General features: G+C 40.3%; 1 protein-coding gene across 1 annotated transcript; it reads right to left on the bottom strand.

The window, feature by feature from the left end:
• Positions 1-5,405: 5,405 nt before the first annotated feature.
• On the bottom strand, positions 5,406-16,945 carry kif4 (kinesin family member 4). Its single transcript, XM_079566055.1, has 31 exons — positions 16,760-16,945; positions 16,354-16,493; positions 16,159-16,273; positions 15,900-16,090; positions 15,738-15,827; positions 15,498-15,664; positions 14,403-14,497; positions 14,114-14,233; positions 13,765-13,940; positions 13,624-13,685; positions 13,406-13,538; positions 13,248-13,306; positions 13,074-13,179; positions 12,875-12,979; positions 12,624-12,806; positions 12,413-12,516; positions 12,188-12,332; positions 11,964-12,074; positions 11,809-11,892; positions 11,618-11,731; positions 11,113-11,268; positions 10,932-11,026; positions 10,067-10,196; positions 9,826-9,996; positions 9,635-9,751; positions 9,454-9,531; positions 8,479-8,577; positions 8,234-8,398; positions 8,037-8,165; positions 7,725-7,844; positions 5,406-5,939 (listed from the first exon to the last, which is right to left on the bottom strand). Exons 2-31 carry the CDS (start codon positions 16,474-16,476, stop codon positions 5,748-5,750), a joined length of 3,735 nt encoding a protein of 1,244 aa, XP_079422181.1. The 5' UTR covers positions 16,477-16,493; positions 16,760-16,945; the 3' UTR covers positions 5,406-5,747.
• Positions 16,946-17,676: the final 731 nt, after the last annotated feature.

Here is a 17,676-nt window from a genome sequence, read left to right on the forward strand (position 1 = left end):
AAACGTTTGTAATAGTGTGGCTTACGTGCAGTTGATGCTGAGATTATAATGGGTATACTTTGATTTGTTTTTGCTCTTGAAAGTTTCACACAAATACAGCTTTTACTCTCACTTTGTCCAATTGAGTTCAATACTATTAAATTCTAGGCCTAATTATACTGCGTTTTTATCTACTTGTAACCATTAATAGAGCTTATCATACACAAACAGGCAAAAACATCATAAATAATTGAAATGTGGCTTGTAAAACTGTTAGAACATGTGGAAAAAGTCACTGTAGCCACTGAGGAAAAGCATTTATGTCATTAATAATCACAAGTATAGATTTTTAGTGCATAGCGTTGCAAATCTGTGCTGATGCTCACGTCTTTTGAGGCGTGTACTGCTGTAAAAACTGCACGTGACTTTTCAGGTGAAGCTAGTTTATGGTGTGGAAATTATCATCTTTCCGTGAAGTCCAGTCAAATGCTGTATTTATGGAAGAGTTTGTCCACTTTTATTTCAACAGCACATTTTTATCCTTTCCAAAGATCAACAGGAAGACTGTGGAAGAGCTGACATTAAGCTGTGAAATCTGTACTTTGATTTTTTTTAATATAATACTGTATGTTTTGCCGGCCTTAGATAGACAATAGCCCATTCCCAAGTTTAATTTTGGTTCCTTACAGACACTTTGGTTTCGTTTGACCTTTTTGCTTGATTTCTACTTGAGATACAGAACTGAATTTCTACTGTTCTGCTTCTCTGTACACAACATATTGAATAAAACAGTAATAAACATGGCAGAAATAAGGCAGAAATGCATATAAACTACATTCTCTTCTGGTTTGTTAGATTCTCTTCAGACTTAAAACTAAATTGAAGTCTTTCCACGAAATAGACCAACAAAAATTGCCACAAACTGTATGAAAACAAGCATTGATGTGTCCCTGTGTATTATTATATAAGACAGATTTGCCCGCCTTTAGCCACAATGAAAACATTTACATTTTCCAGGCACGGCTTCAAAGCTAAAGTTGTAGTTCTGGCTCTTTGCGCGTGAGCTATCTTATCTCAAGTTCAAGGGATTGCTGAGTGCAGAGTCCAGTGTCTTGAGGAGAGAGGGAGGGCTCGGCCTCAGATAAAGTCATCTGCCGTTCGTTTTCATTGCGCCGTGCCTCGGGTCATAATCATTTCTGCCGCAGATAACGGCATCAATTTGCTGAGCAAGAAATTATCTCATGCCGTGCAAGGTCACCTCAGAAAGCAGTGATTTCAATTCCAGAATGATTTACTCGTGTTTATTACGAGAGTCAACAGTGAGATCACGGAAGTTGATGTTTATGGTTTTATTTGTCTGCTTTTGTTTGCTTGTCCTATGAATACATGAAGAAATACTGTATGTGTAATAAGCTGGTGTTCAATTTCTACAATTAACCTTAAAATCTCAGACGGTGGCTTTGAGAATCCTGAACACGGGCGTCCCAAACCTTTTCATCAAGGGCCATACATTTAATAATAATCTAAACTGATGAGAAAAACAGAAATTTCACTTTTGGTTAACCTTGTCATCATTATGGGTAAAAATCACTTCCACAAAAATACATGGGAAAAAACCACTGCCTAATTTAAGCTGTTTTAGAAATGAATTTAGATGTTTATTATCCTCCATGAATCTTGAAAAAAGTCCAATCAAACAGTGAAAGCAATTTGTCAAGCTGCTGAAATATGTTTGACCCTGTAATACATTTTATTTGTTTGATTTAACTTGTTTGAGACTAGTGAATTCCATAAATGGAGTCAGATAGTAATAGTAACAAACATAATATACTCAGACCGTACCTAAGTTGTTATAGGCCGACTTTGTGTCATTTGTTGGCTATAATATGTTGCTTTTCCACTCTCCTCAACTCAAGGCTACTGTTCTCTACACCAGTGGCTCCCAACCTTCTTTGCCTCTCGTACCAATGAGTCATTCATTTATACTCCGAGTTGCCCCGACTCGAGGATCTTGCCATATTATTACAAAGTGACAAACTAAACGTAGATTGTTCTGTGTTTATTGTGTTCAAAGTGAAGCGAAAATACTCTCAAAATCAAACCTTTTAAAAACACAATTAAAGCTTTCCTTTGAAATTAATATTGAAATTCTACTCCAGCACTTCCAAATACTTCCAATTACCCCCTTCTAAGTGTTGAAGTACCCCTGGTTGGGAAACACTGCAGCACATACTACTCATATTCTTGTTATATAGATTGTATCAAATAAAGATTAAACTTTGTTAGTGGTTGTCAATCATTATGTAAAGGAACAGTGTTGGTTAATGCAGTCAATCATACAAGACAAGGTGCATTTGGTTTCTAAAGTGGGATCTCCTGAGGGGCCTCAAAGGCAGAAATTGATTTTGAAATTAAGTTTGTATTTGTGTAAATATACAACTTTGAATTTAGATTTGATCAACAGTATTTACATTGTGTTGAACGGAGTGAGTTCTTATAGCTGGGAGCCCCGGGGGATGTTTAATAGCAGATATTTTACATGTGCCACCACAGGTTCTGTCAACATGGAAATGGTTCTTGATGATATTATGACGGTGACATGCAATAAAAAAGTATGGGCCAGTTTAGCAGCAAATTAGTCTGTTTTTTGGGGGGGTTTTGGCTCATGGGCCATAGTTTGGGCACCACAGCTAGAATGCAATATCTAAGTGCCCCAGTTTACCCTGCAGATTTTATGGCATTTTCATAACAAATATCAAAACAGGAAACAAATCGTACAGCTGATCATGAATATCATAGGAATTCAGAACAATAACACTGTACCCGATCATCTCCAATATTGCTTGGCCATAGAATATTGTGATCTGAGTATGGGAGTGTCATAGTTTTTTATCAAAGAATCTCCAAACAGAAAACCCTATGCTTTACATTTTCTTTGTTTTTTGGTGACTGCAAGATTAAAAAAGATGCCACTTTTTGATACAAACTGGACGCATTAACACTAAACCAGGTCAAAACATCTAGATTGAGACAAAGTGGCACATTTCACCGTATGAAAATAATGCTGACGTGTAAAAAGTTTAGTTGGCACTGTGGTTTCATATCCAGCACTATTCACAGCCTGAAGTCATCCCAGTGCAAGCAGAGGCGTATAAAGACCTTCAGTCCTTACATCAGCCATAAATCGGATCTTTATCTTATATTAACTTGTGCAAATACACGCCACCACAATGAATACCAGCACTGCCCATATATCGCTGATAGTGAGAATAAAGAGAGCATCACTAACACGATCCAAGGGTTAAAGTACTGCAGGGGGAATAACCACACTGGCACAAATGGATTTAGGTAACTTAAAAGATTCTTGATCCAGGGGAGATGCAGCATTTAGCACCCTCTGTTGTTAAGTGTCATGCAATGCAACTTGGTCACAGGGTCAACATTTGTCTGGCAGGTTTAGAAAAAGAGAAGTTACCTTAAAAAGTAAATAATAATTGTAAAACATTCCTCTTTACAATTGATTTTTTTCTGCTCTTCCGTTTTTTAAAATTTCACAAAAGGTCACGAACTATTACTTGTTGCTCATCAGTTTGGCCCTTTTCGTTGTGAATGAAAAAGAAAAAGCAGTGCGTAACCTTTCTATATAATCACGTGCCCCCCCTAGTGGCCGTAAACAGAGCAACAGAAGACTAAAGAAAAAAAAAAGAAAAAAAAATGAATAGGTTGTGATCACGTGACAGAGCCCAGTTTGAAATTGAGGTGGAGCAACTGAAAATTCGAGCCACATGAAACAAAAACTGTCACATAGTTCATTGTCTCCGCTGTCAGCACATATGAACTAATGTCCAATTATTTTCTCTGAAAGGCGTCCAAAAGTGCTGACAGTGTTTGAAAACATGAGCGTGATGATAGAAAGGACTTTCAGACATTAAAAATATAAATGTCAGGTTTGTGAATCCAGTCACTACCAAATACTGATGAAAAACATGACATTTTCATTTGCGATTTTACAAAAACTGTAGAGTTTGGGAAATTCCACAGTTACCATGGAGATCCGCCATCTTTGTAGCTGTTAGCATACATTTCCATTGACTAACATTATTAACATATTGCTCTACGGGTCGGTGGGGAGTCCTTACCTCAAGTGTAGGAGTTCAAGTATCTCGGGATCTTGTTCACGAGTGAGGGACGGATGGAGCGTGAGATCGACAGACGGATCGGTGCGGCGTCAGCAGTGATGCAGTCGCTGTATCGGTCTGTCGTGGTGAAGAGGGAGCTGAGTCGGGGACAAAGCTCTTGATTTACCGATCGATCTACGTTCCCACCCTCACCTATGGTCATGAGATTTGGGTCATGACCGAAAGGACAAGATCGTGGATACAAGCGGCCGAAATGAGTTTCCTTCGCAGGGTGGCTGGGCGCACCCTTCGAGATCGGGTGAGGAGCTCAGTTACCCGAGAGGAGCTCGGAGTAGAGTCGCTGCTCCTTCGCGTCGAAAGGAGCCAGCTGAGGTGGCTAGGGCATCTGTTACGGATGCCTCCTGGTCACCTCCTGTGGGAGGTGTTCCAGGCATGTCCTAGTGGGACAAGGCCTCGTGGAAGGCCCAGGACACGGTGGTGGGACTATGTCTCCGAGCTGGCCTGGTGTCGCCTCGGGGTCCCCCCAGAACAGCTGGAGGAGGTGTGTGTGGATCGGGAAGTCTGGGCATCTCTGCTGAGACTGCTGCCTCCGCGACCCGGCCCCGGATAAAGCGGAAGAAAATGGATGGATGGATGGATAACATTAGCTAAAAGCAGTATAAAAAGGAGAAAATAGCCATCGAACAACTCCGTTAGCTGCTGAGTTACTGCTGGTAAATATCTAACTCACTGTGGTGTCCAAATGTTTTAATGTGAACAATCTCTCCAGTGTTTTAACTTGTAAAATCTCCATTAGTTTACAATTGCTGCTAATCCCATAATGACTAGCGATATGTCACATTCCCGAACCCTTTCGCTGCTGACATCATCAGTGACATCAGCTGGAGGCAGGAAGTGATCATGATAAATAAGATTAAACTAAAATTAGCGATTTTAAGTGTAAAACTACAACTACAAAATGTGGTCTTGTTGTGGCTTAAGGTGCAAGAACAAGAGGAATGACAGTTGAGACAACAAAAGATTTATCTGATATTTCCAACAACAGTCAACAGACATTTGTTCATCGTTACTATGACAACAGCTACAATGGAAATAGATAGGAATCTAGCTTCCCGCCTCCAGCTAAGCCCGGACTGTTTACAAACAATTAAAGGGTCTATTCTTTGGTGGGTGTTTGTGTAAGAGACAAGACGGACAAAAATGTTTCAAACTATTTAATGTCATGTTATTTTGCAGTTACCACAGAAACAAAAGGACTTTATTTGTGCCTTTCAGACATGGTCACAAATGGCTTGAAAAACATCTAAACTGATCTTTAGTGCAGAAACGGATAAAAACATTTGCCTGTTACGACTTTATTGAGCTCTAAAAAGCAGCTAAGGCCAAAGTGGAAGCATCGTCTGGTTGTGCCATAGAAGACAGTTAAAATGGTCTGACAGCAACAAGAAGTAACAATTAAACTATAACATTATGTACAAGGTTTTTATCATTTTGATATGAATGCGATGCTAGTCACAGTTAAAAACAGTTTACAAAATAAACAGCTACAATAAAATTACAGTTAAGATTTACGAATAATCTAAACACATATAAAAGTCAGACAAGACAGTGAGAGCTACATTGTGCTGGTTAAGATTCTTCCTTGATCGGAGTGCAGCCGGAGAAGAAACTGTTCTGGAAACTGGTCAAAATCTTTTTCTTTTTCTTGAGAAAACTGACAGTCGTTTGTTCGTCCAGTTCCTCCTCCTCGTCTTGCTCTATGATGGTTCGCTTGAGCAAGTCTTCAGGGTTGTGTCCCATACCTTCGATTTCTTTGAGCACCTAAAACACAAATGGTACAAATGAGACAAGTCCCAAAAACACAAAACAGACTCCAGGACACGTGTAAACTAAAGAGTGATGAAATAGTGACAAAAATGAGATGAAAAAGTGACGAAAACACGACAAAAGAGTGACAAAAACGTGCCGTAAAAGCAACAATATCACAATAAAAAAAAAGACAAACACGATTAAGAGTCATGAAAAAGTGAAAAAGGTGAAAAAGTGACCTAAACAAGACAAAAAAAGTTAATGTTATGATCAGTTTTGTAGGTCGTAGCTTTCAAATGAACGGTTACTCTTTCCTATAGGACAGGGGTAGGCAACGTCAGGCCCGGGGGCCAAATCCAGCCCTGGAGCACAGAACCTCTGGCCCTCAAGATGATTTTGAGAAACATTATTTCACAAATCAGAAAATACTTTTAACATTATTAGAGTAAAATGGGAGAAAAATGAGGTGCACTGGAAAAGGAATAATTGTTTTAAGGAAGAAATTACATAAATCTACTTGAATCCCTCCAAGCCCTTCATGGTCTAGCTCCGTTATATCTAACTGAGTTGGTGACCGTACATCGCCCCAGCAGAGCTCTCCGGTCTGCCAATCAAATGGTTCTGGACGTGCCCAGGTCCCGGTACAAACAGTGGGGCGATCGTTCTTTCAGGGTTGTAGCGCCAAAACTGTGGAACAGCCTGCCCCTCAGTCTGCGTGTTCTCACTGAGCTGTCCCTCTTTAAGTCTAGATTGAAGACACATCTCTTCAAACTAGCTTTTAAGACTTAGATCGCACTTATTTGATTGATTGATTTTTTAATATTGTTTTATCTGTCTGTGAAGCACTTTGGTCTTCCTTGTGTTGTTGTAAGGTGCTATACAAATAAACTTTGATTGATTGATTGAATGAACAGATTAAATCTAAGGTTTGAGTAGATTGGGTCTGGTCTTAGATGAGATAAAACCTCTAGTAGTAGTTATTATCTTAATTCAGATAATTTTCTGTCATTTCACGAGAAAAAACAAATATTTGTCTGATTTCAAGTGTTATTCTTGATCCATTGGCGCTAACATTTGTATCTTGGATTAGTTCAAACCGACTCAAGTTCAACATAACATAGAAGAACTTTAATTCAAGCAATTTTAAGTCATTTATCTCATGATGGTAATTTTTCCAGTGTTGTGCTTTACTTTGGGCTAATAATCAGCGGCTTCGGCCCTCGGTCTATCAACAATAAAGAAAATCAGCCCTCCTCCAAGAAAACTTGCCTGCTATAGGATGGAGAGATTTAGGTTTGGGTAAAGCTGAACTAGAGAAAATGCGCTGGGTTAAAGAGGTTAACCAAGCACAGCAAGGTGTCAAAATTGTTGTTACTTGTTAAACAATAAAAACAAGAGTACTACAACCAGTCCAGAGCATTACTTTGACCCTGAAAGTGGATTCTTGTTGCGTGGGTAGAGCTCCTGATAAAACGCTGATAGAGTTCTGGAGGAAACCCTGTACTCGCAGCAATAACACCACATGATTGGTCTAATACGCCTATGATATTAAGACAAAAGATTCAGTGGAAGCGACCAGTACGAAATGGATTTGAGAGATAGTGAATTGATTGAACTAGGTCTGGCTAATGTGGCAAAGAAATCCAGATTTTCTTGGAGCTTTGATTACAATTTATATTTGATCATGCACTCATCTTTTTAAATGGTTTTCTATACATTTTATATGTTTTATTTTTACATTTTCATCAAGGTCTGAATTATCTCCAAAGAAGCAGATCATCAGGAAGCCAAGCTCACCTTCTTGGTGGGCGTGCATGTGGGCGGTTTGAAGAAGGTGGAGTTGTCGGGGCTCACAGACTCCGTGTCCTGAGGAGACACAGCGTCTTCTCCCAACACAGTCTCCGTCTGACTTGAATCCTGTATGAACACGTCAAAATGAGCAATCATCATGATCATCAAGACATCATGATTTCTTCTATATTGTTTATCAGCTCGATTTAAGGAAGGGCCTGTGTAAGCGATGATTGATTAATGGAAGTACTGCATATGTGTGGTTACAGGAAGTAGCATACATACATGATATTCAGCAAATGCACATTAATAACTCACTTTAGCAGCAGACCCTTTGTTTTCCATGTTGCGACATTTCTCGTGATCGCAGAGGCAGTTTTCTCCACAGGTCATCTTCCCTTTGCGGCACCTGCACAGCCTGTTACTGCAGCGCCCTTTACACGAACACTACTCACAGAAGTCCGTTAGTGACCGATAAACATCTCCACAACATATGACAGTCGAGAGGTTTTTACCCGGTTGGTTTTCGACTTCCTGGCGGTCGAACGTTTCTCAATCTTTTTTGGGCGCCACTCTTCCTCCTCCTCGGCCTCCTCTTCCTCGCTGGGTGACATCAGCTCCTCCACAGTGATGGTCGTATTCAGTGGTGCCTTTGCTGTAGTGAAGCGCTTCCCTTTGGGCTTTGTGCAAATGTAAAACATGATCATTAAAAACTAAACAGACATTATCCGTGTTTACAACCACGACTGTCGTGCTTTACCTTTGGAGGAAGATACTCAAACGAGTCATTTGTTTGTTCATTAAGAGCCGTTGGTGCGAGGACCTTCTTAACACTTGCCAGTTGGAGGAGAGCAAATTTCTATGAGGGGAAAAATTATATTACCAATTTAACTTAAACTCAATCAAGTAAAGCAATCAAAATGTATTTGTAATGAAAAAAAAAAAAGAAAAATCCAAGAATGTCAACCATATTCAGTCATAAGGTTTTCAGTTTGGTTTTAAAATTTTAAAGCGTCTCATATAGTATATAGAATAATCAGTAACATCATTTTAAACTTAATCCTAGCTTTGATCATGAGCCAATGAGGGGAAGCGAGCACTGCCTTTCCTGGTTGGCTGCAGCATTTTGGTTTAGCTGAAAACCATCAGGCAAACTGTTCACGCATTCAGCAGACAGAGCATCACACTAGTTCATTTTTTAACAATGACATGAATCGGTTTCTCCATGTCAAGTAATATAGTAAAAAAGGTTTCTGATCCTGCAATGCTGCGTAAATGATGTAATAAAGAACTATTTGGTTCTTATATGACTCCAAGGTCCAAGCTCCAATGACGCATCATGACTGGGAGACCCAGAATGACAATTTTGGTTCAACATGGAAGTCATTCTCCGACATCCAGGATTATATATCTCCAAGAAAGTATTCTGAGTTTGTCATAGGTGTCTCAGTCTTGTCTGTATGATAAAATATTAAACTGATATTATGGCTTCCTAGTGTATGACAGAGAAGCAGCACTGGGCTCAGCATCAAACCCTGAGGCACCCCAAAATGAACTAGTCAAAAAAAGAGCCACAACTCCAGCAACTGAGTCTACTCTCTGTAGAGGAATGTTGTGGTCCAGTGTCTCAAAGGCAGCACTGGGATCAAGTAACATGATCTGAAACCATATCATCTGCAGCCAGCAGCAGATCATTAAACTACCTTTACAAACGCTGTTTTACACATGTACTAACCTGTTTGAATTGTTCATTCTGCTCAACCAGAGAGCGATTCTGTTCATTAAATTCACGTAGCCTGTTGAGCTCTTCTTCCTTAAAAAATAAATAAAAACAGTAACATGTAACACATTGTGCCTCATGTATTTGTATGTTCTGTATTACAGATGATAAACAGTCTTGATCCAAACACACAAACCTGAACCCTGAGGCGTTCCAGGAGCTCCGTTTCCCTTGAACTCTCTTCCTTTGGCTCTGAGTCCTTCGGTTCAAAGGAAATGGTTTTATTTTGTATTTCGGAAAGAAGATAGTGGACCTGAAAACACACCAGAGTAAGCAATGTATTGTATGGCACTAAAAAGGTTACATTTTATCATAAGATTAAAGCACCTTCTCCTGGTGTCTCTCCTCCTGCTCCACCAGCTGTTGTTGGTGCTCTGTGTCCATTGTGGACATCACCTTTCTCTCATCAGACAGAATTTTCCTCAGGTCTTGGGCATTGTCCTTCTCCTGTTTAAGGCTGCTCTCCAGTTTGGCACATGCCGTTTTAGAGCTCACCAGCTGTGAAGATAACAAATGTTTGTGTGTTCTCTTTAAGCAGTTGCAGTAGACAAGACAAAAAGTTTCTCACCTCAGCCATGAGGACTTTGAGGACACACTTCGCCTCTACAATGCTTGTGATGCCATCGATGCGCTGTTTCCAACGTCCATCACTGTCCGCTGCAAGGACTTTCTGCTGAAGGTCAGCGATCTGGGCATTTCTGTGATGTACATATGAAGTGAGTGATAATCACATTCATATTATGGGTACATATAAACGTTGTGTGTCTTTAAAATGCCCATATTCACATTCTCAGTTCATACGGTTTTGTTAATCAACTGAAAACTTGCTGGGGACAGGAAAACACGTAGTTTCGCCCCAGCCCAGAACAAAGACACTTTTTTAGTGTAAACAAGAAACGGGGTTATGGCAGTCCGGGGACTTGCTCTCAAGAGCCGAGAGTTTAAATAAGCCTCTAGCTCATGTGTAACCAGTCTGTGATGATGGAGGCAGAACATCCTCAACTCAATAACAATAATGATGCCTTTGTCTTATATACTGCTTTTCCAGACGCTCAAAGTCGCCTTACAATATCATGCATTGTTCATTCCTTCCATACTGTGATGGTGAGCTACGCAAGTAGCCACAGCTGCCTGATCTGAGGGGATCAACAAAGGCAGCCGACCCAATCCAGTCAAATCAGAAAATCTCTACTGCTGTCTTCTAAGAATTTGTGTTTGATTGGTTTTAGCTACTTCGTCGTGGCCTTCAAATGAAGTGGCTAAAACTAGTCAAGCTGGTAAAGAAAACTAATAAAAGAAACAAAAACAGTATAAACATTGTGCATGAATTTGTGACTCGTCAAGGTTGTTTTCAATATAGGATTGAACAATAAAGAAATTGTAGAATTGCTGAAAGGGCATGAGGGGTTCTGGGAGTGTGACGTGTGTCTAACCTGAGGCTCATCTCTGTCTCCAAGTTTTCCACTTGTTTGCTAAGAGGGGTTTCCTGGGCCTGGGCCTCCAACTCTGAGATGATCAGTGTTCGACGCTGATTTCATAAAGTATAAACAGAAAAGTTCAATTGTGTCCTGCAGTTCTCACAAACGCTGCAGAGACAGGAATAGTAATGCTGACCCTGATTTTAGTGACCGGGCGCTCTCCAGCTTCAATCTGCTCTTTGAGCTGACTAATATCCTGAGCCAGGCCTTTCCTGTCCTCCAGCAGATCATTCAGATGTCGCCGGGCCTCCTCTGTGCTCACCATCACCTCCACTTCATTGAAAAGCCAAGCCTATCAACAATTCAAAACAATGTTAGCGAAGGGCATTACTACTTATTTATTTGACAGGGACATGGCACAACAAATGTGTTGCACAGACCAGAGATAGCTACGAGCTAATTTTCATCTGTAGTCTCTGGGCAGAGACAAAGTAACAGCAGGTTTATACAGTGGCCAATGAGCATCTTACTTTAGAGTCCATTCACAATAGAAAATACATAAAAAGCACCAGCAAAAGGATCCCATCAACAAACATTCAGATCCAACATTTACACTAGCAATTACAATTATATACAGTTTTTTTTTATGTGTACCTTACATTAACTATTACTACACTACAAGCTGAAACGGAACGGATTACCTTCACTCGAGAAGCTGCGCTCTCAGTGCCTTTACTGAACCCATCTTTGCGTTTCTCAGCCACCTCACTTCGTTTCTGTAAAGCATCCTTCAAGCGCTTATTTGCAGCCGCAGCCTGAAATATGGAATTATTATTTTGGTTATAATTTCAATGATGGATCATTACTAAAATTGAAAAAGATTCAACAGTACCTCTTCAGTTTTGCGGCGCAGGACAGTGGCCTGTTTCTGAAAATCCCTCTCCAGTTTGAGCAGCTCATACTGCCGCTTTCGATCCTGTTAAGACAACGTACGTAAATATGAACATTACAAAACATTAAGACTGAAATGACGCCACTTGTACATACTTTTTCTTTAAGCTGAATAACTTCTCTGTCCTTCTTACTCTTCCAAAGCCTGAATTTCTCAGAGTCGTCCCTCATTTGTCTCATGAGCTGTGTCCGCTGAGTCTTCATTGACTGGAAAGACATAATTAGTACTATTATCAGTAATATTAATGTCGTTACAAGAGTTTTAACTAGTTCTGGCTTTGAACAACATGAAGTGAACGACAGAAAAAAGCTGAAGTTACCTGGATCTCCTGCACGAGTTTGCTGACTTTCTGGACCGAGGATTCTTTAAGTTTTAGAAGCTTTGACTGTTCAAGGAGCTTTTTCTTCATGTCTCCAAGTTGGCCCTCCAGCTCCTGCAGCCTCTTTCTGCGCTGTTCACTAAGTCTACACCAAGTCACATGGGAGATTGTTCAGGCTCTTGATTAGATACAAATCAAATTAAAATACAAAAAATGTTGACATACTTGGCCTGGTTTGTGTCTTTCTTTGCAGAGTGTAGAGCCAAAACAAGGCCTTCTTTCTCTTTTTGCAGAGAATCTACAGCCGTTTGGAGTTCTTGCACATTTTTCTGTATAAGACAAAGTTATGCCAGCACAAATGTAAAGATTGTTGTCAAGCAGAGTCATAAAGGTGACAGTACTACAGAAGTCGATCAAACTGTAACAGGTGCTTTACCTGATGCTCTGACTGCATCGGCTCCAGCTGACTGTCATTCTGGCACATTTTCTTCACAAAAGCTTCCTTTAAACTCAACACTTTGTTAAGTTCAATCAATTCCTTCGATAACTGTGCCTGCCTCAATGCATGATGGGTTGTGTAAGCCTCCGGGGACTCTTTTCCAGCGACGGCTGCCGCATCCTGTTAAACATCAGCCAAAAGGTTACTCAAATCCACATACCAGACATGGACCAATTAACTATACGCACTCCTGTGGATGAACGTGTCGAGTTTTGGCTCCCACTCCCTGACGTCTCAAGAACATCTTCTGCGGCCATTGCATCAATGGAAGCTGCAATCCCAGCACTCTCAGTCTTATAAAGTACACGATGAACATTACTTGTTAGATGTTAGTTACCAACGAGGAGTCCTGTCTTTTTATTCAAAAAGAAACAAACATGCACAAACCTTGAGCTCCAGTATGAGGTCTTGAAGGTTTTTCATTATTTCCACATTCTCCTTCAGTTCTTGGTCTTCTAGGTTTCCCAGCAACTTCTCAAGATCCACAGCACATCTGGAAGAAGGCAATCTGATAAGTTTGTTTGTTTAAAATAGAGATGTGGCAAAATTATTAAAACTTACGCTTCATGCTGCCGAAGTTGCTCCAATTTGCTTTGCAGTTTCTCATTCGTTTGTTCTGTCTAAAAGAATTTACAGAAAATAAATAAGTTTTTGTAAATTATTGGGATCAGCAATAATCATTCTCAATTATAAGAAAATAGCTGGTTTAGTTCCATTACCATGATAATCTTCTCAAACATGAGAGCCGTTTGTCCAGCTGCCTCACTCAGTTCGCGGCTCAACTTATTATTCTCATCCTGAAGAGTTCGGTTTCTCTCCAACAGCTTTGTCAAACCTTCAGTTGACTCTGAACTATGAAACAAAAACAGGACCAATATTCAGGCTACAGCAGTATGCATTGTGTTTAATGTAGTGGGAGTTTGTCCACATGACTTACCCTGCGAGCGCTGGTGCTACTCCACCCCGAGCATGAAGTAACATCACCTGCAGTTCTTGGACCTTGAACATTTGAAAACACGCTTTAAAAAAAACATGTTTTTTCTGTTGGCTTATTACACTAAATGCGGTGTCTAATTACCTGCTTCTTAAGTTTGCTCAGCTCAGCAGCTCGGGGGTCAACATTAATGATTGGTTTGTTCTTGATCTTGCGAGCTCGGTCAGCATATCGAAGTGTATTAATGGTTTCTTCCATATTGGAGTCTGCCGGGCTAATGCATGCAATCATCAATGTGTGACTGTTTCCTCCCAAAGAGTCTGCCAAAAAACAATCAAAGGTACATGTCATTGTGGTGCACATGATTATTATTAATGTATTGTGAGACCGTTTTTAATAGAGTGACTATAAGGACAGCATGAACTATTCAAAGGGGAAACAGTAACGGAGATTAAGACTGTGAACTATTACAGAAATCCAAATCAAAGCTGACCTTGTAGCAGACGAGTGAGCTTTGAATCCCTGTATGGAACAAAGGTGGTTTTCTTGCTTTCATCTCCTAAAGCACTGATCACATTTCCCAAAGACAAAAGTCCTTTATTGATGCTGATGCCTGCGGATAACAGAAATATTCATACACTTTAAAGAAAGCAAACGGCAAAGCGTAAGTATAAATAAAATCTTACAAGTAAACTAGATTATAAACAATAACTTATGGTGCCATAAAAACAGCCAATTTTGATTAAATAAAATGGATAAACTAAACTGTGAAATCAAATGACCTTCTTTCAAACGGTCTCCCTCTGCTTTGGTTTTCTTTTGCCTCTCTGAGCCTGCCAGATCCACAAGGTGCAATTTGGAAACTACAGAATCAGACCTGGAAGGAATAAAAAACAAAAAAACAATTACTTTTGACAATGACCTGCTGACAGTAAAAACATACAGCATTCCTGTAGTTATCTCTAGGGTTTGCTTTTTAATGCCATTTAAAGAGTAAATTTTTAATGCCACAAATGTAAAATTCTTACAATGTTTACATTTGATTGAATGTAAAAGTTCAGTCAAAAAAAGTTCAGTGTGAATGAGTAGAAATGTTGATACTCAAAACCAAATTTGGACATGACGGGCAGAACTGTAGCTGAATTTGCCCTAGACCATAGCTTTTGTATTTTGACAAATGTAAGCAGTAAAAATAGTTTAGCAATGTCAATGAATGCCAGTTTAAATCACATTTAATGTTTTTTGAATACAATGTAATGACTTTAAAGGCCTTATTTTTTGAAAATTAATGTAATGCTCCACAATAACCCTGATCTAATAGCCACTAAAGTGCATTAATTCACTTTTCCTCAATCACAATGAGGAGTTAAGTAAGTAAGTAAGTAAACTTTATTTGTATAGCGCCTTTCACAGACACAGAGTCACAAAGCGCAATGCTTTCTCAAACAGATGGGTTTTTAGGTGCTTTTTGAAAGTAGCTGCTGACTCCAGTGAGCGCAAGTCAAGAGGAAGTTCATTCCAAAGTCGGGGCGCTACGGCTTTGAAGGAGCGGTCTCCCCGGGTTTTAAAGTGTGTTCGTGGAACCATCAACAGGTTCTGCCCAGAGGACCTCAGGTTCCGAGACGTACTATAGGGTTTAAGTAGGTCAGCAATATAAGTGGGCGCCTGACCACGTAGAGCTCGAAAGGTCAGCACCAAGATTTTAAACTGATCCCGATGTTCAATAGGGAGCCAGTGCAAGGACTTCGGTTAAGCTGCTTCTGTGGCAACACACTCGCTTGAACACATTCGCAGATAAGTGAGGCAGGCAACTGCACTGGTCAAAGTAGGGATAAGCTACATCAGTGCACACAAACCCATCACAGTAAATATCTTACTTGTCTGTTCCTCTGCGTTGCTCCAATGTAATAGTAAAAATGGCATGAGAGCGAGAAGACGCTGCATTCATGGCTGTGGAGCCCACAGTACGGACAGAGTTGCCCTGTTCGAGGCAGCCCACCATCTCCTCCGCAGACATCACCACTCTCTCAGTTAACCCCACGATCTGCAAAACAACCACAGTTAAGGACAACACGCGATGGCTCATGTTTGGTTAAGGCTTCGGCCAGACCACTAACCCTTATGCCCTCTTTAGGGTCTTCTCGAATGCTGATCGCTGGCTTGTCTTTAGATGCTGACAGTAAGTCAAGGATATCTTCATTATAGATCTACAAGCAAATCATGTGTTGTAATTACAATCGTATAAAGATGCAATGTTTAACACTGAAGTTAGAGGAGACCTCCAAGTAGGATACAGAAAGGCGAAATTCACACTCTCTGGTATTCTCCTTTTCTTCAAAGATTCTTTTAATAACTCGAGGAATCACGCCAACTGAAGAGTCATTTTCTTGAGCTGCGGTGTAGGTTCCTCCCATTGAGAAGGTTTTTCCAGATCCAGTCTGCCCATAGGCAAGAACTGTAGCATGATACCCTTCAAGAAACAGACTTTAAGCTACTAGCCTCTGTAGAATCATTAGCGACAAAAACACTTTGATTTACCTTTGAAAAGACCAGACAGTAAGGAAGCTACTGCCGATTTAAAAACCTCTTCTTGTTCGACAGTTGGATCAAAAACATAATCGTATGTGAACGCTTTTTCAGTCCCAACAACGACCTGAAAATTAAAGACATAACAATAAAACCGAGACCCATTCGAGTATGTTTGGGAACTGTAATAGCCTGGGAGTCTCATACCTGGGGTTCTCCTGGCACAAAGGTAAGGCAGCACTGACATCCTTCATTTATTTCTTTAGGCACTAAAGGCCGACAGCGCAAGGCAACCCTCACAGGGATCCCCTTTATATCGTCATTGGACATGGTGATCCAATTACAATCTGTCAACAAATCAGGCTGTAAAATTATGCAACGTTTCAAAGCACGAATTAAAACACACTGAATAATGTTAGTCTGATTTTTTTTATCTGATCTGTTAGTGTCAACGATCACGCAATGTCAATTACTATCATCTTAACAACTTTGAAACTGTCCTCAGTTATAATTGTATGAATTGTGTCAATCAACAGCGTTCAGATCACCGACAAACATGTTTTAATTGAATTAGCTACTTGCTGAATGTGACATTTAGCTACGTTTACGTTACCTCGCTGCGTTCCCTTCACTCCCAAACGTAAACTGTAAACTGTTCTGCAGACACTCCGGGAAACGTATAGAGTGTATTACTCGTAAAACGACTGCAATATAATGCAGCCTTTAATCAGCAACGTGCTATATTAATCTAAGGAAAGACTGCCGGGCATTAGAGCGCAGACATCAATAGTTTCCCTGCCTCAGCCCTATGCCCGCCACTTTCAAACATTAGCTCCGCCTACTTCCGCGTTCTTCTTCGGCGGTCCTGCTATGAGTGTACACTGTCAACACCGCCACCAGTCGGATCGGAGTGGAACACCATGCAGTGGTTCTCAAATTGTGGTTCCCTGTCACTGGTGGTAATGAACTAAAGAGAAGCCTAGACGTGGTTCAGGCCAGGTTTTTACATAACTCAGTACAATTTAGGTATAGCTTAGACCAGGGGTTGCCACGTTTGTGTCGTGGAGGGCCGATTTTCTTCATTCCCAAAACACATAAGTGCGGAACCTCAACATTGTAGTAAAGAACTATTTTCTTCAAATGCCAATGTTTTACATCAGTGGTTCCCAAGTGGTTTTGGGACCCACCATTACCCTCGGATGACAAGCCGAGGACCCAAATAAAATTTGACAAAATCATTTGTCATATCGTATAAGATATAGTATTTCCCACACAAGTTTTTGTCGAACAAGCAGTAGATTTCCCTTTAAGACTGAAATTATGATCAAAACAACCCGATAACAGACACAGTTAGTGTTTCCATGCAGTTTCAGATTGAAAATATCCAATATAAGTTCCCTAGAGACTCACAACCCTCTGAAAATGGTTCTGTGACCCACTTTTGGGTCCCGACCAACCAGTAGAGAATCATTGTTTAACATTATATATAACTAAGCGGGATGTTCTGACAGGACATTTTTAAAATACTGA

The sequence above is a fragment of the Gobius niger genome (assembly GCF_951799975.1).
Source record: "Gobius niger genome assembly, chromosome: 11".
Lineage (NCBI taxonomy): Eukaryota > Metazoa > Chordata > Actinopteri > Gobiiformes > Gobiidae > Gobius > Gobius niger.